Source organism: Pezoporus occidentalis, unplaced genomic scaffold (genome assembly GCF_034315485.1).
Source record: "Pezoporus occidentalis ecotype Australia unplaced genomic scaffold, CSIRO_AGI_Poc_V1 ctg253, whole genome shotgun sequence".
NCBI classification, from domain to species: Eukaryota; Metazoa; Chordata; class Aves; order Psittaciformes; family Psittacidae; genus Pezoporus; species Pezoporus occidentalis.
In genome coordinates, this window is record NW_026914426.1 from 126563 (window position 1) to 151357 (window position 24795).

The 24795-nt window shown below is 42.9% G+C and overlaps 1 protein-coding gene and 4 non-coding genes across 12 annotated transcripts in view; all 5 read left to right on the top strand.

Moving 5' to 3' along the window:
* Window positions 1–176: 176 nt before the first annotated feature.
* Window positions 177–24795, top strand: part of TEX14 (testis expressed 14, intercellular bridge forming factor) — a 30056-nt gene continuing 5437 nt past the window's right edge. For 5 of the 8 annotated variants that reach the window (XR_009965758.1, XM_062623448.1, XM_062623451.1 and 2 more), the window contains exons 1-23: window positions 584–737; window positions 5804–5918; window positions 6207–6372; window positions 7075–7211; window positions 7842–7923; window positions 8366–8496; window positions 9311–9424; window positions 9867–9990; window positions 10442–10620; window positions 11784–11935; window positions 12255–12445; window positions 12649–12799; window positions 13158–14152; window positions 14881–14987; window positions 16118–16197; window positions 16755–17021; window positions 17544–17644; window positions 17956–18051; window positions 18683–18776; window positions 19487–19577; window positions 20835–20885; window positions 21965–22092; window positions 22878–23065. Coding sequence is in view for 7 of the 8 variants with exons in the window: in XM_062623448.1 (XP_062479432.1) it covers window positions 602–737; window positions 5804–5918; window positions 6207–6372; window positions 7075–7211; window positions 7842–7923; window positions 8366–8496; window positions 9311–9424; window positions 9867–9990; window positions 10442–10620; window positions 11784–11935; window positions 12255–12445; window positions 12649–12799; window positions 13158–14152; window positions 14881–14987; window positions 16118–16197; window positions 16755–17021; window positions 17544–17644; window positions 17956–18051; window positions 18683–18776; window positions 19487–19577; window positions 20835–20885; window positions 21965–22092; window positions 22878–23065 (3876 nt within the window). In the remaining variant the exon portion in view is untranslated. Of the gene's footprint in view, window positions 195–583; window positions 738–5803; window positions 5919–6206; window positions 6373–7074; window positions 7212–7841; window positions 7924–8365; window positions 8497–9310; window positions 9425–9866; window positions 9991–10441; window positions 10621–11783; window positions 11936–12254; window positions 12446–12648; window positions 12800–13157; window positions 14153–14880; window positions 14988–16117; window positions 16198–16754; window positions 17022–17543; window positions 17645–17955; window positions 18052–18682; window positions 18777–19486; window positions 19578–20834; window positions 20886–21964; window positions 22093–22877; window positions 23066–24795 lie in introns of those variants that run through there. The other 3 variants (XM_062623449.1, XM_062623454.1, XM_062623453.1) reach the window with 3 other exon arrangements.
* On the top strand, window positions 1593–1802 carry LOC134166154 (small nucleolar RNA U3). Its single transcript, XR_009965772.1, has one exon. It is a non-coding gene; the product is annotated as a small nucleolar RNA U3 (small nucleolar RNA).
* LOC134166155 (small nucleolar RNA U3) lies at window positions 2551–2760 on the top strand. The gene has a single exon (XR_009965773.1). It is a non-coding gene; the product is annotated as a small nucleolar RNA U3 (small nucleolar RNA).
* LOC134166157 (small nucleolar RNA U3) lies at window positions 3564–3773 on the top strand. Its single transcript, XR_009965775.1, has one exon. It is a non-coding gene; the product is annotated as a small nucleolar RNA U3 (small nucleolar RNA).
* Window positions 5019–5228, top strand: LOC134166156 (small nucleolar RNA U3). Its single transcript, XR_009965774.1, has one exon. It is a non-coding gene; the product is annotated as a small nucleolar RNA U3 (small nucleolar RNA).

The window sequence follows — 24795 nt, forward strand, 5'->3', positions numbered from 1 at the left end:
GGGTGTGACCCGATCAGGGAACGGTGCTGGCTTTGTCGTGCCAGAGGATGACACACCTGTCAGGCTTCAGCGGTGTTTGCCGCACCCTGGTTCTCACCTCTCCCTTTTCCTCCTTAGGGCCGCGTTTCCCCATGGCCAGACTGGTGCCACAAGTAGCCCTTCATCAGCATCACGGACAGGCCTTGCCTCAGAGGGTAAGGGAGGGGAGGGGAGGTGCTTTCACCGTTTATCTTGGGATTTGTCTGGAGGAAACAGCCGGAACTGACTTTGTCAACTCCTAGAATCATAGAATCAGCTGGGTTGGAAAAGACCTTGCAGGTCAGGAAGTCCAACCATTACCCCAGGACTGCCAGGTCCACCCTAAAACGTGTTAATAAGGGCCTCGTTTATATGGCTTCCAGGGAATGGAACAGGGAATGTGCACTTCCAGAATGGTAATTCCACCACTGCCCTAGCAATCCTGTTCCAATGTCTGACCACCCTCTCAGTGAAGACCTGAAGGGTTTGGGATAAAAAAAAATAAAATATATATTTTTGAGCTATGGCACCTTGCAGCTTCATTAATTTTCATACTCTTTCCTAGTTCTGTTGAGGAAAGAATATGGCTCACACTGTCCGTCTGACCATGCCCTGCCCTACCCAGCTTGGCAGCATCATAGGTGACTCCCTGGAAGCTCAGCTGCATGAGTGTGTCAGGCAAGGAAACTCTGTGAGAGTAAAGAAGCTGCTGAAACAAGGTAAAAGTGAAGTTTAGACAAGCACTGGCAGAAGAGTTTTACTTTGTGCTGTATGAGTAGATTTGGGGTGAAAAATAGCATGCTGTACAGTGCAGTTTTCTGGATGGAATTTATTTACATAATGATATATAGTTGGCCTTTTGGGGAAACTGGCACTAATTACTGAATTAAAATTGTAAATCTATTTAAATACAGATTTAAAACGTGTTTTTTACAATATGTAAATAAGTATGAAAATAACTTGGGAAGAAAATTAAGCTTTTAGTTGTAAGGTGCTCGTAAAGAAATTGGCTCTGTTTTATAAAACTAGAACTCTTAAAGAGTCAACTTTAGGAATAGTCTCATTAAATAGGACTTTAATTCTGATAGAAGAATGCTTCAGGTGTGGTTCAGACGTTGGGATTTTTGACATATGGATTTTTAACTTCGTGGGAGCAGGGCCTTGTGTAAACGCTGCAGATCAGTCCGGTTTTCGCTGCCCCACGGCCGCAGCTGCCGATACCGCGGGAAAATGCGCTGGGAGCGGGACCCCTGCCGCAGCACCCACTGCACGCGATTCCCTCCGCGCCGTGCGGCTGCGCACCTGGAGGCCGCGCCTGCGTGACTGACAGCGCGCCTCTGATTGGTCGTCTCAGCCAGACGATGCAAATGAGGAACCGGGGCCCGATTCCCGCCAAGCGCGGCAGTGCCGGGAGTCCCGGGGCGGGCCCGGGGGGGCTCGCCGGACTCGGTTCCCCGGAGGCAGGGCTCGGCGGGTCGGTGCCGGTTCCCGCGGCTGGTCGGTCGGTGTCGGGTGTCCATGTGCTAGAGGGCAGTGCGCGGCGGTGGGGCTGTGCGCGCAGGGGGGATGAAGTTAAGACTATACTTTCAGGGATCATTTCTGTAGTTGGTCACTAGAGGAGAGTGATCGCACCTGAACGGCGTCACAAACCACGAGGAGGAGCGAGGTGCTGTCTCCTGAGCGCGAGGCGGGCGGGCGGCGCTGCTTGTGCAGGAGCCTCCCGCCATCGATGACCGTTCCCGCCCCTTGTGGTGTCGGGAGGGAGAGAGCACGGGCTGAGTGGTTTGTGGGCCTCTTTAATTACGGTTCTAAAAGCAGATGATGAGGAAGCGGGGAGTGCTTCCTGCCCGGGCTGTTCCCTGAGAGTTAACGCGCTCGCAAGTTTGCTGGTCTTCTCTGCACACGCTCCAACACCTCGCTTTCTTGTGGTGAGGGCCCAAACCTGAACACGGTTTTCGAGTTGTAGCGTCGCTCGTGCTGAGCAGAGGAGGGTGATCTCTCCCAAGTCCTGCTGTCCACACTGTTCCTGATACAATCCAGGATGCTCTTGACCTGCTTGGCCACGTGCGCACGCTGCTGTTCCTATTCAGCTGTCAGCCAATACCCCCAAGCCCTTTTATGCCGGACATTTTACCAGCCACTCTTCCCCAAGCCTGCAGTGGTGCATGAGGCTGATGTGACCCATATGTTCATCAGAGAGTGAGGAGACTAGGGAGAAACCGGGATCATCTGTCATAGTGTGTACTCGGCTCCCCTTGAGCTGCGCAGCCCGGGGCGGGGCCGTAGACGCCCCTGGCTAAGAGCGCGCGTCTGATTGGTCGTCTCAGGCAGACGATGCAAATGAGGAACCGGGGCCTGATTTCCGCCACTCGCGGCAGTGCCGGGGGTCCCGGGAGTCGCGGGACACGGTCCGCGGTGGTGAGGCTCGGCGGGTCGGTGCCAGTTCCCGCGGGTGGTCGGTCGGTGTCGGGTGTCCATGTCCTAGAGGGCGGTGCGCGGCGGTGGGGCTCTGCGCGTCAGGGCGAGGAAGTTAAGACTATACTTTCAGGGATCATTTCTGTAGTTGGTCACTAGAGGAGAGTGATCGCACCTGAACGGCGTCACAAACCACGAGGAGGAGCGAGGTGCTGTCTCCTGAGCGCGAGGCGGGCGGGCGGCGCTGCTTGTGCAGGAGCCTCCCGCCATCGATGACCGTTCCCGCCCCTTGTGGTGTCGGGAGGGAGAGAGCACGGGCTGAGTGGTTTGTGGTGTTTTTTTTTGTCGGAGTTCTAAAAACAGGTGAATGAGAAATAGTAGTGGGAATTATGGTGCGGTGGAAATAGTGCCCTCCAACGAGAATACTCTTCCTGCTGCTGCTGCAGCAGCAGTTAGCTGCCTGAACAGTAGGGGTGCTGCGAAGGTGGCCTAGTGCTGTCGAGAGGCTCTGGGCCAGGGTGACTCCTCTCTCTTCCCGTCACTTGACTGTTCCTGAAGGCTGGGTTTTGAGCCGCAGATGTCGTTCCTTGGCATGAGAGAGGGACCGTGCACGCTCTTGCACAGGAGCAGCGCGGCGCAGAGGGGTGCGGGGGCCGCCCCAGCCCGCTCGGAGGTGTATGCTTGCCGTTGACGTTGCATCACTCGTATCTCTGCGCCGCGGACCTCGCCCCGCTGACTGCGGGAACGGCGCGCAGAGAACGGCTTGTGCGGCTCCTTCAAGGGGAACCCCCTGCGCCGACCGAAGCGCTGTCCGAGCCCGCTGAAGGGCGACACCGAGCCTTGGGGCGGAGTCCTGAGACCGCCGGGAGAGGGGTGCGACTGAGCGCGCGCCTCTGGTTGGTCGTCTCAGCCAGACGATGCAAATGAGGAACCGGGGCCCGATTCCCGCCAAGCGCGGCAGTGCCGGGGGGCCCGGGGCGGGCCCGGGGGGGCTCGCCGGACTCGGTTCCCCGGAGGCAGGGCTCGGCGGGTCGGTGCCGGTTCCCGCGGCTGGTCGGTCGGTGTCGGGTGTCCATGTGCTAGAGGGCGGTGCGCGGCGGTGGGGCTGTGCGCGCAGGGGGGATGAAGTTAAGACTATACTTTCAGGGATCATTTCTGTAGTTGGTCACTAGAGGAGAGTGATCGCACCTGAACGGCGTCACAAACCACGAGGAGGAGCGAGGTGCTGTCTCCTGAGCGCGAGGCGGGCGGGCGGCGCTGCTTGTGCAGGAGCCTCCCGCCATCGATGACCGTTCCCGCCCCTTGTGGTGTCGGGAGGGAGAGAGCCCGGGCTGAGTGGTTTCTGGCCGTTGTTTAATCGCAGTTCTAAAAGCAGATGATGCGGCAGCGGGGAATGCTTCTTGCCCGGGCAGTTACATGCGATCCAACGCATTCCCAGAGGTTCTCGGCTGCCATCTACGTCCCCAGCCTCTCCTTGGGTATTCTATAGCGGTGGCATTGGGGACCTTCCAAAGGCAGTGCCGGGGAGGGGGGAAGTGGGCAGACGGATTTAGGCTTTAAATCCGGTGTGATTGTTCAGTGAAAAGAAACACTTTGAAAGTTTGCTAGCACCTGTGTGTGCAAGGCAGGCGATGGTGTTCTTGAGCCATCTATGGTGTAGGGCAGGGTGAGTCGGTGGTTAGTGTTGAGTGTTTGTCAGAGAGTGACGAGAGGCTGGGGGCAGACTGGGATTCGCCTTTCCTGGGAGCTTCTGTCACTCAGGCCAGACCTGGAGCATTTGATCAGAGTCTGATGGAGGTTTGGGAGAGATTGCTTGATTTTGTGCCCTTTATACAATGCAGTGCCATGGAAGGTGGGGCAGGTCAGGTTGGACCCAGGGGCACAGAGTGTCTGCTGGGGTCTAGGGTTGAGAACTACCCGGTGATAACACCATTAGCTCCTGTGTGGGAGTCCTTGTGCTCGGTTCGATCTGGGGGATGTCAAAGATCGTGTTTAAGGCTGTGTTCTGTGGAGTTGTTGTAGCTGGTGCACGAGAGCATGCCTGAAGGTGCTGGGCCACGGTAGATGCCGGAAGCCAGCACAATCCCTTCAGAGCGCCATGCAAGAGATGTTCAGTGTTGCCTGGTCTTAGTGCCTGGGCCTCTGCTCCTACAGCGGTACTGGGCAGTGGACCCCGAACCGAAGCGGTGTCGTCTCTTGGATGGTGTAATGAAAACGGCAGCAGCTCGGGCGGGTGTACCCCCAGCGCGGAGCCCGGTGTCTGCGGACCTACACCTCTGTGTGTGCCGGGAACGGAGCGCTTGTCGCGGGAGGCCGCAAGGGGCATGTCACGTGTGCGGGAGCGAAGGCGGAGCGGCGCGTCTGATTGGTCGTCTCAGGTAGAGGATGGAAATTAGGAACCGGGGCCCGATTCCCGCCAAGCGCGGCAGTGCCGGGGGTCCCGGGGGGCTCGCTGGACTCGGTTCCCCGGAGGCAGGCTCGGCGGGTCGGTGCCGGTTCCCGCGGCTGGTCGGTCGGTGTCGGGTGTCCATGTGCTAGAGGGCGGTGCGCGGCGGTGGGGCTGTGCGCGCAGGGGGCATGAAGTTAAGACTATACTTTCAGGGATCATTTCTGTAGTTGGTCACTAGAGGAGAGTGATCGCACCTGAACGGCGTCACAAGCCACGAGGAGGAGCGAGGTGCTGTCTCCTGAGCGCGAGGCGGGCGGGCGGCGCTGCTTGTGCAGGAGCCTCCCGCCATCGATGACCGTTCCCGCCCCTTGTGGTGTCGGGAGGGAGAGAGCACGGGCTGAGTGGTTTGTGGCCTTTCTTTAATCACGGTTCAAAAAGTAGGTGATGGAGTGGCTTTGTGAGTGGTTTAGAGTGAGCTCGCTGTGCGGTTGTGGTTTCCGATCCGTATCCATCTGGTTACTTTGTATTCTGTTTTAATGTGGAGTGGAGCTTGGTAATTTGAAGAAAGTTGGTCAAAGTAACAAAATATTCATCCATCTCTCAGTTACTGCCTTAGAAGGATTTATCATTTTATTATTACAGTCCTTCAGTGTTGTCTTTGCTTATCCCCGTTAATACAGTGTCTCTGCTATTTATACATTCAGTATTTGAAAACATTGGAGGAGCAATGCTTGGTATGTATAGACCGTTACAGAGAACATCCGTCCAAACGCCCTGCAATGAGCAGGGATGCCTTCACTTAGATCAGGTTGCTCAGAGCCACAACCAGCCTGGCATTGAATGTGCCATTAATGTTTTCACGTTTTCAGTATTTCAGATGGAATATGGCCATTAGTGTCAGTGTTAATGAAACATTTCCTTTATTTTGGGTTGGGGGGCAGAACATAAGCACTTACCTCCTAATGTTTTGTTTCCTTGTAGGTGTTTTTGTTGATGCTGTAAATTCCATGGGCCAGACTTCTCTCTTCACTGCTGCATTGCTGGGTCTTGGTAAAATAGTGGATATACTGCTGGATTATGGCTCTGATGCTAATCAGTTAAGTATATTTTTTTTTCCTTAAATTTAAATTAATCTTTTAGTGGGTTTAGTAATGTAATAAACAATATTTATTGTATATAAATGAAGAATTGCTTAAGATGCATGTTTCTGTGTTAGCCGAAGATCCTTAGAGGTATGTAGGTGCATAATTTTCCTCGTTTCATAGTGTATCTTATTGTTTGGGAGTATAGAAACATTCCAGGCATGCAGCTGTTTTCCCAAGAAGCACAACTGGCTGAGTGTAGGAGAGGTAGCTTGAAACATTTCTACTTTAATGTTCCCCAGTCGCTGTTACGATGGAAGCACTCCAGTCCATGCAGCTGCATTCTCAGGAAATCAGTGGATTCTTAGCAGGTTATTGGATGAAGGAGGTGATTTGAGGGTGCATGATAAGAATGGGAAAAAACCTCAGTGCTGGGCTATGTCAGCTGATAAAGAAACCAGTGCTCAGGTATGTGTGTGTAATATGTTTTGAATATGTGCTAGATATGTGCTCACATCTTTATCTTAAAGTGAAGAAACTCCAGCATTTTATGAAGCAATTCTTGACCTTTACATGTTAGATAATTAAATATTTAAAATTACTTTTCTACATCAGTAATGGTATTTTGACGTCCTCGTGATTCAGTTTTAACTAAAGTTTTGCTCAGGTGTAGGAGCATGTCTGCCCGTAACTTGTTAGAACCTTTATGTATAAGTGTGCAGTGAGGAGAATGACAGGCTCTTGTTTTGTACCTCTGATATATGTAGTTTGTTGGCATGTATGTGCAGTTCAGGAGTAAACCTTAAATAATTTTCAAGTGTGTCTGAGACTGTGCATGAACAGTGTCAGCAAATGTGTCAGTTTTGCAAAGTGTGATGTTGAATTAAAACTCACAAGACTCCTCTTAAAAAGAAACCTTATATTACAATTTTCAGTAGGTGGATGTCATGAAAGTTAATCGTTTAGTACTAAAGTAAGCTTTCTCTTACATTGTCATGTAATTGATTTTCTTCAAGTTTTTCTGTCTGTCCATTTCTTGAAAGGCCTATTTACAATACTGCCACTAACCAGTTAATTTTTCAGCAGTCACAATCTATTAATTTGAAATTGTTTATCTTGCAGTTCTGAAGTAATTTCATGTTGTTGTTTTTCCCTCCCTCTCCTCTCTAGATGCTGAAATTTATACAGCGTTGCACATGGCACATGCAGGCTGCCATTCAAAATTTTCCCCCTGATCTACTCAGGAAGGTTGGCTCCTCAAAAGCCCTGGCCTACAGTCCATCTCGGTTAGGTAGCCTTGTGCAAGGGTAAGAACATATTCTTCAGTACTGAGGGACTAAGCTACAAGGACTCTTACTTCCATATTCTGTGATGTTAAAATGAATATGTTCTTGTTTCTTTTTGACAATATCCAATTAAAACCAGTGTGTGTAAGGAATGATGGTCCTTTTTATTTCTGTTGTGAGAGTTCCAAATAGAAACTTGATAATTGTAAATATCTGTACATTAAGGGATACTCTTGAAGTCAGCAATACTGGACTTTAGTATTATTAAAATGAAGGTAACAGGAAGTAGTTTGTGTCTTGACCTTTTTAGGTCTTTGGGTGTGTGCTGCCAACCTTTTCAAGAGCTTTTATGTCATATACGTTATAGGAAAAATACATATTTGTGAACAAAAAGCCATCCAAGATTCCTACATGTGTATTAGTCTGTCTTGCTTTAAACAAATACATATCATAACAGTATACCTACAAAATTTTAATGATTTGCACAGTAATTTAGAATTTCAGCATCTGCATCACACTTTTTGTGTGGACTACTCAAATGAACCATTTGAAATACATGGCTGTTGAAGAATTTCTGCTTTTTTCTCTTGTATTTTCCTCAAAGCCTTGGCGTATCAGTTACTCTTTTTGCTTATTTTTTTCAATACGTAGAAGTGTTGTCAGTCCTCTGGGCAGATTTCTAAAAGGTGGAGCTAATGCAGCCAAGAACGTTTACAGCTTTGGATTTGGGAAGGTAAGATGCTCTGGGTAGTGGTTTTCTAATGATATTAATGCAGTTTTTCACAGTCACATATTCTTCACAGTAATTACCCCACCCATGTTATTTTAAATTTTTAGTGAGTTCTTATTTTTACTGAAACGGTGGGGAAAACCTGTGGAGAGTGCAGATATTGAGTCTGTTAGTCATTAGTATCAGAGGAAGCTGTTTCAGAACAGGCAAAAAAAACCCTCTCCTGTTTAAATGTCACCTGTGGGAGTTCTTAACAACTGTTTCTGCTTTCCTTATTTCAGCTTCGTTAGAAAGTTAGGCTTTTGGTATAGATACTGTAACATTCCATTTTGATGCTTTGGCTGATGCTCCCATTGTACTGGTTGCACTTGGTTTTTAGTGAGCTTGTGGCACATGTGGTGGATCTTGGGAAGTTCCTTTTAGTTATGGTCTGGTGGTGTTTCAGTTTTATCTTGCAGGTAACGGGCATCTTGAGTACTTGGCATCTCTCCTTATTATTGGGGAAAAAGACCTGGTTCAGGCAGATGATGAACCAGCATTCTCTTACCATGTTGGTCCATACATGGTCATGACAAAGTAAGTGGAATCAAAGAGATTTTAGCCCTTCTTAGTGTGTATCTATATCTATTAAGCAGCAAGTTGTAGCACAGGCTTTGTTTGGAGAGTTTTCCTGGTCTGTTCTGTATTCATCTACTGCTTTCTGTTTGCAACTTGTTTTTTGCAGTGCACAGACCGATATTTTCTTTAGACTCCCTCAACATGGGTAGGTTGCTCTGGTCCTTTCCAGCCATATTAACCCAATTATCATTACTCACTGATAGCGGTGTTTCAGTACTGATTCCTTTTGTGATGGGAAATGAGTTGCTGCGGTTGCACAGTGTTGAGTCCTTGTAATTGTTGGCTCAAACCTTGGGCTTCTGCATATGCATGTCTTCAGCGTACTTGCTCAAACCTGTGGTGAAATGCGAGTTGAAAGTTCAGACTGAATCTTCTTGGGTTTTAATCTTTTGTATTGTGTAGCAAATAGTTGTGCCTCAGAGGCATCCAGAGAACTGATAAATTGGTGATTTAAGCTTCCCAAAGCTCTGGCTTGTATCACAGTAGCCTGATGGCCTTTAGAGGGGGAAGTTTTAAAGTGACCTTGTTCTTTACCTTGAGTCATGGAAGGGTAGCGTCTTTGGACAGCAAACCTGGCCTGTTACATCCAGTCCTTAACTGGATGAGACTTTATTGTCAGTTTGAAAAAGGATATGCCATAGCTGGTGTTGTCAGAGTAATGTTACTAACAAAAGGAGGCAGAACCAAAGCATTTCAGAATTATTTGTAAGTAACCCTGTAACTGGGAGAAAATACTGCAGAAAACATCTCGTAGAAATTCCTTTTCTTGTAGCTTAATGTGGGGAGGCAGCAGAGTTACAGTGAAGGAACTTGGCTTAGAGCCCCATCAGAGCTGCAGTAAACTGCGCTTCGCCGATCTTCTTGTTGCAGAGCAGGAACACAGCAGGTAAGAGAGAATGTGCAGTAGCCACAAGGGCTCCTGGGGTTTGGGTGTCTCCAGGGATGTGAGGAAATGTGATTAACCTCGGGAGGACTGTGGTTGTCCTTGCTCTCCAAATGAGAAATACAGGTCTCTTTCTTCTCCTGCCTATTTCCATTCCATTTGCTCCCCAGTGGATAATACAGAGGATGATGATACTCTCTTCTCATATGTCTGGATGAATGCTTTATTGCACTTTGCTTGGATAGCTTATTTATAGATTCTTCTAATTGTGACAATAAGCACTGTTTCCTAAATGCTTCCTAATCTATGGTTCTTTTAAAACTTGGTGTATTTCCATGAAAAGTTAGAAACATTCATGTTGTATTGATTAAAAACATCTAGAAAGCCAGGACTTTTTTAATCTCAGATTTGCCTTACTCCCCCCCCCCCACCTCTCTCTTTGCAGTAAACTCAGACATCCTCATTTGCTACAGTTGATGGCTGTGTGTCTGTCTAGTGACTTGGAGAAAACCCGTTTGGTATATGAAAGAGTTAACTTTGGTACTCTGTACAGTATCCTTCATGAAAGGGTAATTGGAAAACTTATTTTTTAAACAGTAGTTAATTGAGAGGAAGAAGTTTAGTAACTACATCTGCCAACTTTACTCAAAGAATAAGAAGACAAAATTGCCAGTCTGCATATCCAGGTTTCTGCTTCTTTGCACAGTACCAGGTACTCTGTAACCTGGTAAAATTTATAATTGGCAAATAGTTCACTTAGTGTTTAGGTGCAGTTGCACTGGTATTCTAGTTTGGTGTCAGTCTTAACATGGCTGAGCTTTTAATTTTCTGCATGTCACTGTAGACTGCAAATGTGGCAAAACCAGCTTTTGCCCTTGAATATTTGTGTGTAATACATTGCAAAATGCCTGTGTATAAAAGCAAAGGTTTGAACTCAGTTGTGCTTTTTTCTTTTTTTCTAATCAACCGGTTTGTGTTTTATTTTCAATATTAATTTGGTACTTTTGGGTTTTATTCCAGCATACAGAATTCCCAGTACTGCACATGGAGATAATTTTGCATGTGCTGCTTCAAATTATCGATGCTTTGCGTTTTCTACACTCCTGTGGATTTATTCACCGTTCAGTTACCTCGTACGCTATTCAGATTGTTTCTTCTGGTGAGGCAAAGCTGTGCAACTTGGAATACATGATAGAGAGGTAAAGAGTGTCCTCACTGTTTCTGTGGAAGGAACAAACATGAGTAAATTGAGTATGAAATTCTGCTGATGTACCCCCCTTGATGGCAAGGGAGTCCTGCCTCTGGGTTAGGCAATGGAGTTACTGGAGTAAATTATAACTGCTCAGGTACATTACCTTTGCCACAGGCAGTACAGCAGGCTTCAGGGGGACTTAGTTTCTGTGTTGTATCTGAAAACAGAAACTAGTAAGAGAAGCAGCTCTTTACTGCAGTATAAAAATACCGTCATAGAGAAATAGAATCTAATCTTACAGACCAGAGATGTAATTCCATTTTGAGTTATTAATTCTGCTGCTGGGCTAAAAATAATTTAAGTGTCCTTTTGTTATCCTCAACTTGTGTTTTTGGAGACTTACCTAAATGGTTGAAGATTCCACACCTCATGGAACTGGTAGTAATTAAATGCCACTGGTGACAAAGTTTCTTTTATGAGGGACACTATTTCATCTTGGTAGATTATTACTTATATACATTGTTTTTACTTCTTTCTTGTAGTGCAGTCTGATTAGAAAGGAAGTAAGTGGCTGGTTAGACTGTAAAGAAAGAGTAAAATTGATAATAAACAAAAATTTGCTGGTAGTAATGCCCTGAAAGGAACAAAGATACTTCCTAATCTCCTTGTGAGCTCACTTTATTAATAAAGCTTGTCCATTTCTTGTCTATTTCAGATACAACTTGCTGTGAAATAAATAACAAAATCCTTGTAGTTAAATATGAGGAGGAAATTACCTTCTAGACATCGCAAAATAAGCATTGTCAGGCCAGGTGATACCTTCTTATGTTTTGTCCGCAGTCGGACAACACTGGCCAGAGCTCAGGGGTTGCTTGTAAAATTCATATTGAGAAATTTTTGGCTTTCTCCAATGTCTTTTTGAGTGTAAATTTGTTAAAGCAGGTGTTACTTTCACCAGAAAGTCTTTGCTGCAATGTGCCAGAATACACTTTATTGATGTGAAAATACTACATGTTTTATTTGAGGATACACTCTGGACCTTTTAGGTATTTAAACTAAAAGCAAATACAACAAACTCGGGTGTTTGAATTCCAAAATCCAGAATTCCAATATACCTTCTGGTTGATTGTGTTGTACATCCCAATTTACAACTTTTTTCCCTTTATACAGCAAAGATGGTGGAGAACACAGTGATCTGACACGTATTCCTGTCCCAGTGCAGCTGTATAAGTGGTGCTCTCCTGAAGTAATCTTTGAAAAAGTTGTCACAGTCAAATCGGATATTTATAGCTTCTGTGCAGTAGTGCAGGAGGCCTTGACAGGTATATCTGCAGGTTTAGACTTTTGTCACTTGGGTAAGCCACCAAATGTTTTCAGTGCAGACTGTCTGCCCCTAATGTCTGTTTAATTCCTCTGTGTGACTGGATGAAACCTTGCTGTGATGGCTTATACAGAGTTAACTGGAAAAGGAACCCTTCAGCCAAAACCCTAAATGTTAGTGAGACAGTAGCTGTAAATTAGAGAATGTGCAGATAATAATGCTTCAATATCTGATTCTTTTTACCTTTTTTTCTTTTTTCTTTGTTTTCACGAGCACCGATATGCAGCTTTTGACATGAAGTCTGTATTTATGTCTTGCAGAGACCCTCCCCTGGAAGGGTTGCAAAGACTCAGTTATTAAACAGCTCATAATTTCAGGACAGCAGTTGGAAGCAGATGTTAGACTTCCTGTGCCTTATTACGATATTGTAAAGTCAGGGCTGGAACCTAAACAGAAGAACCGCTCCATGAATCTTCAGGATATTCAATATATGCTGAAAAACGACTTAAAGGTGACTTCCAGGATTCTAGCCTTTCATGTATTTAAACCAGCAGTTTTGTATCCATTCAGATTCAAGTTGTTCTGCTTAAATCTAGGTGGGAGACAATCCAAACAATCCTTTACTGATTATGGAGGCAGGCCACCTTCAAAGAGAAGGTAGAGACATTGAACTGTTGAATGTAGTTATCTTTTATTCTGTTTTTTGTGTTACAGGATTTACTTAAGTCTCAAACTGGTCATGCTGATGAAATGCCGAAAGCACAGAGACCCACTGGTTTTGCAGATGTGAACGTCTGCTTGGTATCAGCTGCAAGAACCCAGAATAAAACACAGGAATTTGGGGGAAAACAGAAAACCAAGGCTGGTGAGTTTCTTTTAGAAGATGTTGTGTGTCCTTCACTTAGCGTGGTCCTCAGTCCATAAAGGTCTTATATAAATAATTAAAATTTGAGCACTTACAGATTTTATGATACAGTTTGGAAATGGAAAGCAGTTAGTTTTGTGTTCTGGCTGCCACCCTTAATGTAAACTCAAGACTAAATCTGGTTAATATTTGAAGTTTAGGCATGTTTTCAGCAGAGGTGTTAAATGCTGTTCATGTCATCTACAAAAGACATGAATTCCTGATTGTACAAAAACAGTGTGTTTGGACATCTGGAGAAATGGCTTAACATCTAAAATCTCTCTCCATTTATTTTTTCTAATGTATTTTTTTTTCCCAGACAGCTCTACTTCCTCAATATACTCTCTTTTTCCTGAGGAGAAAAGTGTTTTAGTGCCCCAAGAGGCATCAACCAGTCTACAGACAGTTACACAGAGTGAAAATCAGGATGTGGCTTCTGAGCTTGAGATGACCATGAGTGTCAGTGATGTGGATGACAGCCTCTGTAGTTTTGAAATCAATGAAATCTTTGCCAGTTTCCCAGAACTTCACAAAGACTTCCTGGAAGAAGGGGCTGGATTAAGTCAAACTCTAAAGGACAAAAAAAGGCAGCAAAAGGAAGAAAATAAGGCTACCTTCAAAGAAGAAGAGAAGGCTAGCTTCAAAGACGTGTCTGCATCCCCTAGAGTGCACTGTGAGGAAAAGCCAGTTTATGAGGAAGACAGCTTTTCGGAGTCAGATACAGAGTACTCTACAGAAGCCCAGCAGAGCATGAGTGAGGCCTCTGAACTGGCACAGGTGAGAGATGCTGGCAGACTGGTGAGTAATCTGTCCAGAACTGAGCAGCGCATCAGCAAATGTGTCCTTAGTGTAAAGATATCTCAAAGCATGGTGCAGCAGATATCAGATTCCCTGTGCAGGCTAGAGGAGAAACTGGACAAATCAGAGGCCACTAAAAACCAGAACAAGATGCGCCAGGAAGTCAGAATGAATCGGCTTTCTAAGCAAAACTTTCAAGGACACTCTAACAGATCTGATGGTACTTCCCAAAATACTGATAACCCTTTTTCTGGAGTTAATACCTTTTCATGGAAGGCTGTAGGTCCACCATCAAGAAACTATGTTCCACCAGTAGTAACATGTCAGGCCCAAGGAGCATTGGGTGGAGGTGTTTTCCAAGCTGTTTCAAAGACAGCAAAAGCAATCGAGGCAATTCAGAATGAGAAGTGGAAGTGCTTTCATGAGGTGAATAAGAGTAAAAATGAAAACAACCATCATGATACCACCTTTACTGTGATGAAAATACAGGACGATCAAGTGAGCCTGGACCACGAGGTAAAGGGTTGAGTAGGGTGATTGTCTTCATCAGTCCTTTATTCCTTAGCAGATAAAGAGACATAGTTATGGATGGTGTCAAAGAGGAGGGGTGAATCTGTTGTTTACAGTATTGCACATGCCATATGCATTGTAGGAATGAAAATTGTCAGGTCAGCAGGGCAATAGTATTATTTCTTTTCTCCCCACCCCTCATCCCAAGCAAAATACTAATCCAGTGGCTCAGGAGGGGATAAAATCCTGTTCTAAAATAGAGATGGGACTGTTGGGGAAAAGGGCAAGCAGAGATTTTTGTTTGTATACTTAATTATGGATATAATTTATTTACATTTATCTCCATTCTTATTATTGAGATCATAAGGTGTCCTTAATAAGGGCTTCTAGATCATTTTCGTTGTTAAATATAAGTATCTGCTATGCTTAGCCCAGAGAGAAAGATAAAAATGTATGTACTTACCTGCTGTGGGAATAATCCTGAGTCATTTAGGTCCGCTCATTCCCCATGATAGCCTGCCTGTGTACATGTGAAACCTGCTATAAATCCAGAATGGAGTTTTTTCTAGGCTGAGGCCTGGAGTTATCCTTTGTCATGAGCAGTGCTACTAAAATATAACCTAGGGAATAAAATTTGGACAGTCCAATTCTTAGTATATCTTATAGACAGCTCAACTTGTAATTACCAGAATGCCTGGCATGTGCTGAATCAGGGCTTGTTGGACCCATTTCAGAATTTATTCCCACATTTGTCTGTAAGAAGCAAAACAAAGTCCAATTTGCAGTATCAGAGAGGAGGCGATTCACATTCTGCAGCAAGTGGAAGTGAAGAAGAGAGGTGGTGAGTTTTGATCATATTCACAGAAAAAATAATTTAGCAGATTTATCTTATTACAGTCACTGTCCAAAGTAGGCACTTCCAGAATCAAGGATGGCATTGAATGTGTTTTCAGTAAGGCAAATCCATCTGTCCAGTTAGGACCCTACTGTGAGTCACTGTCAGCTGCAGAACTGACAGGGTGACTGGTGCTGCATCAGTCAGAGTGGTGTTCAGATAGATTCCAAATGCCTCTCTGATGGAGGTCAGTGGTCCAAAACTGCAACAGTGCCTAAGGAGAGCAATTAGTAAGTTACTAGTAGGGGTGGTTGTCCTCGTTCTGCACAGCCTCATTCAATGCTCAGTAGAAATACTTTGGTTTTCATAGCTATAGGACTAGGACCTATGTTAGGGGCTGTGGGAGTAAAACAGTCTTGTTAAATCCAGTGACAACGGAGCGTGCATTACTTCTTTCTGTTTGCCATGCTTTTTAATGTTGCCTCTATGTATTTCTACGTGTAGGTGGAAAGTACATATTAAAAGTACCTGTCAAAACTTGTGCAAATTAATATATCTTATTAGTTGGAAAGCGGGGGACAGGCATCTCCTTCAATGTTTGGGTCAAATCAGTTGGGAAAACTATTGCAATTTTGAAGTTGATTCATGACCCTATTGGGTCAGTAAGACCAACTGAAGGATATACTTGATTAGAACATGAATATTCCAGATATGAGGTTAGCTGAAGTGAAGGAAATCTAGGTTGGGATCAGGTTGGTGGTAGGGTTGTTGATATACAAGTCTGAAGTTCTGAGTATCATCAGTTGTCCCCTGATCACCATATTGACCTGAATAAAACACATCTACATAGCATTCGCTCTCTGTTAGTGTTTATATAGATATATCATCCGAAGGCCATTGACAGCTTTTGAAATCTAGATTTTAATGTACAGGTTGTCTTAAATAACTGGCTGTGATTTCTAAGCTTCTGATGGCTCAATCTGCTAGTTCTGCTGGGTTCTTAGAACCTGTGTACTCTCAGCCTTTTAATTAGCATTAAACCAACTTCTAGACTTCTACTGACTGGGGAATAATTAACACAGCACACTTGTGCATTAACAGAGTTTAATGCATTTCATGATGATTTATTATTATAGGTGCTATCCAAAATCAAGGTCTGAAATTTACAGTACAAAAATGAGTGAGGAGAGAAGGATGATGCAGTCAGAATGGAGGAGTAAGTAAATCAGTGTTAGCTTGGCATTAATGTTAGCAAGTCTTACTGCAGTGCATTAAAACTTAACAGATTTTGTTACTTAAGAAAGGTCTGTCTGCCTTAATTGCTAAAGCTGTACTAGGCTGTGCTTGGATGAAAACCAAATGAGTGGGATACTGTGTCTTGCGCATTAAGGGCATAAAATAATCACAACCACATTAAGAGTGTTTGATAATAAAGCACAAGGAATTTTTGCTCCTGTTTTGGAGGATATAAGGGAGGGACACTGTATGAATTTAGACGGGGTAGTATAGCCATGACCAGTGGATGGCAGTACAGGCATGAATAATAGAGAATGGAGACTACCAAAAATTGTTCATGTAAAGACCCATAACAAGGTATGCAGGTTTTAAGCTTTCTTTCAAACTGAAAGAAGTTTTTAGCGCTCTCTCCCTTACGAAGGAGTTTACAGGCTATAACTTCAGCATTTCCAAGTCTGCAGACACGATGAAACACAGGGAATGCTTGAAGGTCCAGATTCTGTTGTGCAAACTGGTAATTTTGTCATTGTTCTGTAGCTGAAGTAAAGCAATTGGCCAGAAGAGCAGCCTCAGGAAGCTTAGAATTTTGCTGTCCTTATCCAGCCAGTGAATGTACATCTGAAAGTGAAGCAGAGAGTACAAATGAAGCCTTTCAACACGTCACTGTTAGAGTCAAAGAAAGTCAAGACCAACAGAGATATAGGTGGCAGTCAGGTGATAACGTTGAGCCTCAGGATTTGGGCAGAGAGAATAGATCTGAATCGGAGGAGAGTGATATGGAATCTGCATTGAGAAGTTCTGGAGGTAGGGTTGAAAAATGAAAAATAATTTCTCCTGTTTGTCTCTCTTCATCTCCCAGCAGATTTTACTTTCTGTTATTTTGTTACACTAATTGTCAATTTTGTCTTCCAGAGTCTTGCCCCAGAACCAGGTCTGTAAGTCAGTCATTGGTGAACATAAATAATGGGCTAAGATGGGTGTCACACATTAATAGGTGGAGGTAATGTCCAGTGAGCTGGGAGACCTAAAGCTTTCAAATCCACAAGTATGCTCTCACACTTTATCTCCTTCAGTTAGACTAGAGAGATGCTTTTTTCTGTGGCAGCATAATGGATAAGTACTTTTGTAATAGTTACAGATAAAGGAACAGGGAAAGCTTCTGATGCCTAGATTAACAATGTAAGTATTTACATGTCATTGTTTCACCATGTTCCTGGCAGACAATGTAGTTTTACTGTCTGCTCTCATTAGTATTCCATCAGTGGTTCAGATCACTCACTTCATTTATTTTGTGCCTAATAATTTTGTTCCATTCTGACATCCTAGGGAGAAGTTCCCAATCACCATCACAAGATGAAAAAGCAGAGTCTGGCATAGCCATTCTTAAGAATTCAGTCCTTCCTCAACAAATCGAGAATGTCTCTAGAGTATGTACAGCAGTGCGAATAGTTACCTATAAAACAGTTTAGCCTGGTGTCTCCGTGTTGCGCACTGAGCTGCCATGAGCTGATCTTTTCAGTTAAAATCTGACCTACAATCTTCCCTCCTCCCCCCTTTTTTGTTTGGTTCTATAAACCATCAAGGTAATGTAAGGAGCAGGAGGTAGGTTGAGACTCAAAGTGATCAAATTAAATGCAATTTCAATTTGATGCAGTATTGTTTATTATTACTGACTAAAGTGTGTGGTTTCTTTAGTAGAGAGTGGAGAAAGCATCTCAAATGATGATGTCTTTCACAGGGGCGTTCAAGAGAATTACCTAGTTCCTTTAATTCATGTTCTGATGTGTCTGAAGAATTCTTCACTCCTGATTATTTCCTTCCTTCTACTACTCAGGTAAGATCAGAGCTAGAGATAGAAAAAACAGAAAAGACAGGAATGAAGTCTGCAGCAAGAACTTTGGACACAGGTTACACATCATGTGGTTTCATTATGCTCCCTTTTGATTTGAAGAAAAGCTGTAGAAAATGAGAGATAGTTTTTATTCTTTTCTTTTGACATTATATCTATAAATAAAGATTTATTTAAAAGTAAGAAAATTCTGGCCCTGTTCCTTCAACACCCTCCAAAAAAAAAACCCCAAACCAAAAAAAACAACCCCAAACCAAACACACACAAACACCCAGACTCCCAAAACACATAAGGGACATGTTTTCATAATTTGTTTATGAGGCAATTAAATAACCTGTCACTGAGAAAAGTTTTAGGCAGTTGATAGTCTCTATTTCACAGATCTAACAAGTACAGTACTCGGTAGTCTTCAAACAGTGTTCATTCATTTCTTAAGTTTCCAAACTGTTGTATGGTCTGTTCAATCCAATCCATGCTGCTTGCTGATAAGCTCCTGAGAAGTTTCTCTTTCCAATTCTGATTATTGTGAACATCATCCTGTGAGTGTTGTCCTACCCTTTACAGCTTGCCTGTGAGAAATTGAGTTTGCCGCCTTCCCCCCCCCCCCCCCCTTCAGACCTCAGATGCTGAGGGCAAATTAGAAGATCCTTGTGGCCGACTTTTGCAGAAACAGTTACCTGAAGATGCAGGATCAGGAATTCAGGATTCAGGTAAATGTGCACTTTGTTTTGAAGGCACTTTTGAGTCAGTGAGATGGAGTCTTGTTGCACGTAGATTGGTTTTTTTTTCTGTCAGCAGCACTCCTGTCAGAAGGCTGGAGCTTGATTCTTCAGGGTTGCTTGGGCTCTTATTCCTCATGATTTTAGTGAGAGTTCAGGACGCTCAAAGTTTTGGAAGATGAGGTTTGGGCATTGCAGTAACTGAAATATTGTCAAGTGTGAAGATTATGTTCTTGCTGTGTTTCAGTTAAAAAAAAAAGAACTTGTTCGCAACCCTTTTATTTTTACCCCAGGGCAATGTTGTATCTTTTTATGCAACTTGCTATGTTGCTGGAAACTGAGCTAGAGTTGTATCTACATGTTAATATGCTTATTGCTAGAAGGATCTTGAGCTTAACTGTAAAAGCTAACATTCTGTGCGCAGAATAATGGAAGGATGATTGTTTCAGTAGTCTGTTGCCTCTCTTAGCTCAAATTTGTAAGTGTTGTGATATTCCCCAATGCTTCAGTGGTTGACTGTCTGACAGCTGTGGTATGTTTATGAAAATGTGTCTTTAAAACACATTTGTCTCTTGAAAACAACAAAGGTCATAAGAACTAAAAAAAATTTAATAAAGTTGCAATTTCCTGCTCAATGAGTTATTGCTTTCTTTTGTACTTGCAAAACCCAGTAACAGGGAACATTTATCATTTGTATTCAGGAGGAAAAACACTACTCTGCAGCACAGCGGCGCAGAATTTTGGCAGTAGCATGCTAGGAGTGAATCAACTTAGTCATATGCCTGTAGCCAGGTAGATAAATATACTTTCATTGTTACTCCAAGCATAAATTAGGTTATAAAGTGTGCTATCTTTATTAATTCTGTATATATAAATATATATAATATTCAAATAAGATGCCAGTGGTGCTTTTTAATTATTATCTACATATCATAGTTCCTTGCCAAGAAAATACTAAAAGGCCTTTCACAGATCTCATGGGGCTTTGACTTTTACGGTAATACTCAGTTGTGGCTTGCTTAATGAGGAAGCTAAAATAGGAAAAAGAAGTCATGTATATATTGCAATTCCTTTCACACTGATAAGCTACGGTCTTAAACAGAGCAGAGATAATTCAAATTAAGGTTTCAGTCATCTGTTTTAATTTTGTTGTGCTTTCGTTTATGGAGCTCAAGTGGCATGAAGATCATGCCTTTTCCTCTACTGTGGGAACAATCCAACGCAAGTATGCTTGCTGTATCTTGCCTGCAGATAACATTAGCCCATGCTCGGAGACTTGCAGTCTCATCTGTCAGACATGAGATGTTTATATCCAGTATTTTTGTGCATTTTATGTTCTATTAATATGCAGAGATGTTGGCCAGAATCACCACCTCATGCTGCAAGGAGTATTTCTGTTTAAAGTAGAAAAGTTCTTGCCCTAACGGTCTTTCAGCAGTGGCTTTTGGGCTTCTTCAAAACCCCTAGCCTCACTGTAGCTGAGCTTGTGTTCCTCCAGAGTTAGCTGCTGCTCACTCATTCCAAGTGGGGGAGTGAGAGCAGCTTTTACTGCCTTGTCAGTGTTGTGCTCTCTCTCCTCTACTGGAGGAACTGAGTTACCCTTGTCAAAAGTAGGCAGCAAGTGTGTAAATACTTGGCCTGAAGGTAAATTGTAATGGTTTTGGTTGCTCCCTTCACTTAGGAATTGAGCATTTGCCAGCAGGACAGAGGACGGTTGCTTTCTGGCCATCTGACTAATCCCCTTTGAATGCCTCTGACCTTGAAAGGACTTGTTACAGTTTGAGAGAATAGTTTGCAATGCAGACCAGTCAAAGGATGATGAAACAATATAGTGATGTATAGTCATAGATTTTTATTTAACTTCCTGTTTTGATACTGCGTATGTCAGTTAAAAGTTTTCTCCTTAATGTGCTTAAAATGGCATTTTTCTTGCAAGGTTTTAAGCAAAATATTTTTATGAGCTGCAGTCTGCCTCAGATAAAAGGTAGTCCTCTCAACTTTTCGAGAGAACTAAATGCACTGAATATGGCCTTTCTTCCCTTATTCCAGTGTTGAAGCAGCACAAGAAATAACACAGGAAGAATGCCAAGAAAAGGATGTGTAAGAGCCACAGACCATTTTCTATCAAAACTTCAGCAAGTTGGTCATTATCACTGTAAAAGTTTTGGGTTGGTGCAAACAGGAAGATGAAACAGACTAAAGCTGAGAGAGAGAAAGTGCACTGAAGTACTGAAAGAATATATTCATGTGATAAGATGGGAGATTGGTGTAAAAGAGCTATCTCATCCAGTTGTCCTTAGTTTGAAATATTTTCATATTCATAAGTAATTAGTGTTAATCTGGGTGTGCTTCTTTACATTGGTGTTAGGATTCCTTGTTTCTTCTGTCTGTATGACAAGTAGTAAAATTACTAAAAAGAGCAAATTTTTAGTCTGTAGCTAAATAAATTTTATTACTGAAAAGTCACGATTGAGATTTTCAGGAAAAAAATTGCACAATATGCTTGTGACTTAAATAGTAAAGTTAGTTTCTTTTTACAGATAATGGGGATTTGCATAGAAATTACTGATTCAGTGAGAGTAGACATTTGTTCATTTTACGGTTTTCTGAGGACAATGTAATCCAGCATATATCTGCAGAAGATGTTAGTTTCCTTAATATAATGTGGTCCTGCAGCCACTGGAGAATTGTTGTAACTTGGGTGGACATCACTGTGCATGTCTTTAGCAGGTTCAATTTATCTGGTTAATTACTCTAAAGGCTCCTAAGACCTATGTTTAGTCTTAATGGATTGTTATTTTTTATTAAACTCTGAGGTCTTCCATTGGCTTTGGATAAGTTTTCTGCCTAGTGGCTCACATTTGGAGTTCTTGCCCATTCTAGAGGCAGTTTCCTGAGCTCGCTTCTGTAGGAAAATTATTAAAATTAAGAAATCCTATAAAGGAAGGGAAAGCAAATATGATAACCTTTTATGTCTCTGCAAGATTATTGAAGGTGGTGATCTATAGCCTTCCAGGAATTCTATGGGAAGTTTTGAAAAGGAATGTCTCTCTTTCTTATGGCAAACTAGATAATGCTGAGCAAAAATAAAATTTAAAGAACCCAAAAATAGCAGAATTACTGGTTCATAAGTGTAAAAGTAGCTATTCTAACTGTCAGAACATCTTTCAATACTTCAGATCAGTGACAGATATTCACAATTTGTCGAATATCCCCTATGAGCAAGATTGCTGCTACAGGGATGTAGACTGTAAAACTCCCAGAGTGAGTCATGCACCAAGGAGCTTCAGCACTCCACTCAGCTCAGGTAACTACAGGGGAAAGAAAGAAGGATCAGTGAATTACTTAACCTTTCTATGCTAGGACTCAGACCTTTCTGCCAAGACTTGCTAATGTAAAAATCCTTGATGTGAATCGTGGAAACTCCTACCAATGCAGAAATGTCAGCCTTGGAATAAATAAGCACAAGTAATGCTGTACTTGTGGCTTGAAATCTCATTGTTTTGGTCTGGATAGCTACAGCTTTGTAGTTGGAGCCTGTTCAGTCAAAATAAATCAAAACCACCAAACCAAAGGGGAATTTATGGGGACATAGCTAAAATAGCCACTGTCTGAAAGGCCTCTGAAATTACTTGGTAGTTAATGGTAGCCTTCATAAATCAGAAATTGTTCATCTAGAAATTGATTTGAAGTGATACCTATAAATTTTAGCATTCTAAAGACAGACAATATAATAAGCACTTAGTATGTTTTGAGTGTTGATAAAGTGATATCAATGTTTGTTGAACTTGTGGCATTTACAAGCAATGAATCATCATTTGCTTTGTACTTTCATTAATTTGGTGTAATACAGTAGTAGAAATCTCTCACTTGGCAGTGTTTTGCATAAATATTCTGAGGTGGAACTCCTAGGTAATCCATTTGGACTTCTGTTTAGGGATTATTTATGGGCAGTAGTTACCTAGAGTTTCCTGTGCAGGTGCCTGTTCAAGTACAAGAAGCCTTTTTCTGGTTCTTTTGAAATGTGATGAAGATACAAAAAAACAAAACCAAAAAGAACTTTCCAGCTCTGCTCTCTTATTTTAATTCTAGAAGAAAAAAATCCAGTAGCCTTTGAAAAATACAAATGCTGCCATGAAGTAGCTTCAGATTCTTCCTTTTGCGGTTCTGAAGAGACCTCTGCAGCATCCAGGATATTCACTACAGCCCATAAGGAGGGAAAGAGCGCTGAGATTCCTTCAGTTGCTTCAGGAGTTTGCTCATCTGCACTGAATCAACCTGTAAGTCTAGAAAAGTTGCCTTATGCCAGCCATTTAAAAGCATTTTTAGAAACTATTTTTCCATAAAACAAATGCAAGATAAGAAGCACAGGAGTATTTCTAGGTCTCTGTGGGTGTTTTGGAATCCCGGGTCTGTAGACATAATGACAGGAATTCAGATTGATTTCAAAGCAGTCAGTGTGTGCCACTGATTACACAGAGTTGGCTTCCCCTTGCACCTAATTGTATGTAAATGTTAACCACCTTCAAAGTGGCTTTGCTTTCCCTCCACCCCTTCACTGGCTGTAAAGAATTTCCCAGCATTGGATGTGGTAATCTCAGGACACTGAAGTGGTAGGTATCTGCAAAGTGGTTGGGTAGAAAAGGTGTGTTTCTATTGGGGGCAGAGGGGGTGGTCGATCACTTGGTCTTCTGGTGCTTATCTGAACCACTCTGAATGCACACTCTGTGTTTTGTGAACTACAGGCTTTTGACTATGTGGAAGTGGGGTATAAACTTTAATGGAAATAAATGTATGTGCATTCCTGCTTAAGTATGTAAGTTTTTCACATTCTTCAAATTTTTTTTTGGGGAGTACATAAACGAGTGAGTCTTTGAGAAAGAAAAGTGAGGTGAAAGACTCTATCTAGTAGTTCGGAAGCAAGTAAAGGTTCAGAAAGCCCTTGTATTAGGGGATTAAGTTTGTCCTCATTCTGCACAGATGTGGCATAATGTTATCAATTTTTCTGTATCAAAAAATCCTCTTTCTTTGGAGTTGACAATTTCCAAGGTCATTTTAGTGATTTTTCAGTAATCTTTTTGGAACTGAAGGTGTCCTGGAGCCACAGCATTAACTGTCTTTTCAGACAGTTATACATAAAATAGTTTCCTTTTTGCTTTTCTTACTGCTATCCATTGATGGAGTTATCATTTAAAGGTTAAATTGGAGTTTGTTCAACCAGAACAGTAGCAGTTGCATTTGTTGTCATCGGGTTAGGTCTGTGTCTTTCTGTGTTTGTAGCAGACAGTTGGAATCCATTAAGCCCATTAACAGTGCAGTGCTGCCCTGACAGCCTCTGCAGAGATACTTGACTGTGTTACTTTCTTGTTTAAAATCTTATTGTAGGATTAAGTATATGAAGCACCTCTTTGCATTTTGAGGACAGCAAGGACTTGCCTGTTATTACAGTCTTGATTTTTGTGGGCCCTTCTAGTGGATAGGTGTGCCTGGCTTTAATTATTAAAGATTCAAAGCAGAGAATGGGAATTTGAGAGATGTTGGAACTGCTCTTTCAGAGAACTCCCATCTAATTGTTCATACAGAGTACTGAAACAGATAAAGATTATATAGCTGACAGTACCTTGTGGCTGGCTAAAAGATGAGTGCACAGCAGCCTAAGCAACATTTTTGACATATCTGTCTTACCTGGATGCTACCTCTGTTTTCATATTCTGAACTGATTGAAGAGCTTATTTTAAAATGTAATGGTCAACTAAGATTTTAATTCAGGCTTTACCTCATTTGGGGTTTAGTATTTTGAAGGGGAGGATTGAAGATCAACAGTTCTTCCATTTACCTTGTGTTTCATTCAGTATGATCTTAGAATCATAGAATAGTTAGGGTTGGAAAGGACCTTAAGGTCATCAAGTTCCAACCCCCCTGCCACGGGCAGGGATACCTCACACCAAACCATATCACCCAAGGCCTCGTCCCAACCTGGTCTTGAACACTGCCAGGGATGGAGCATTCA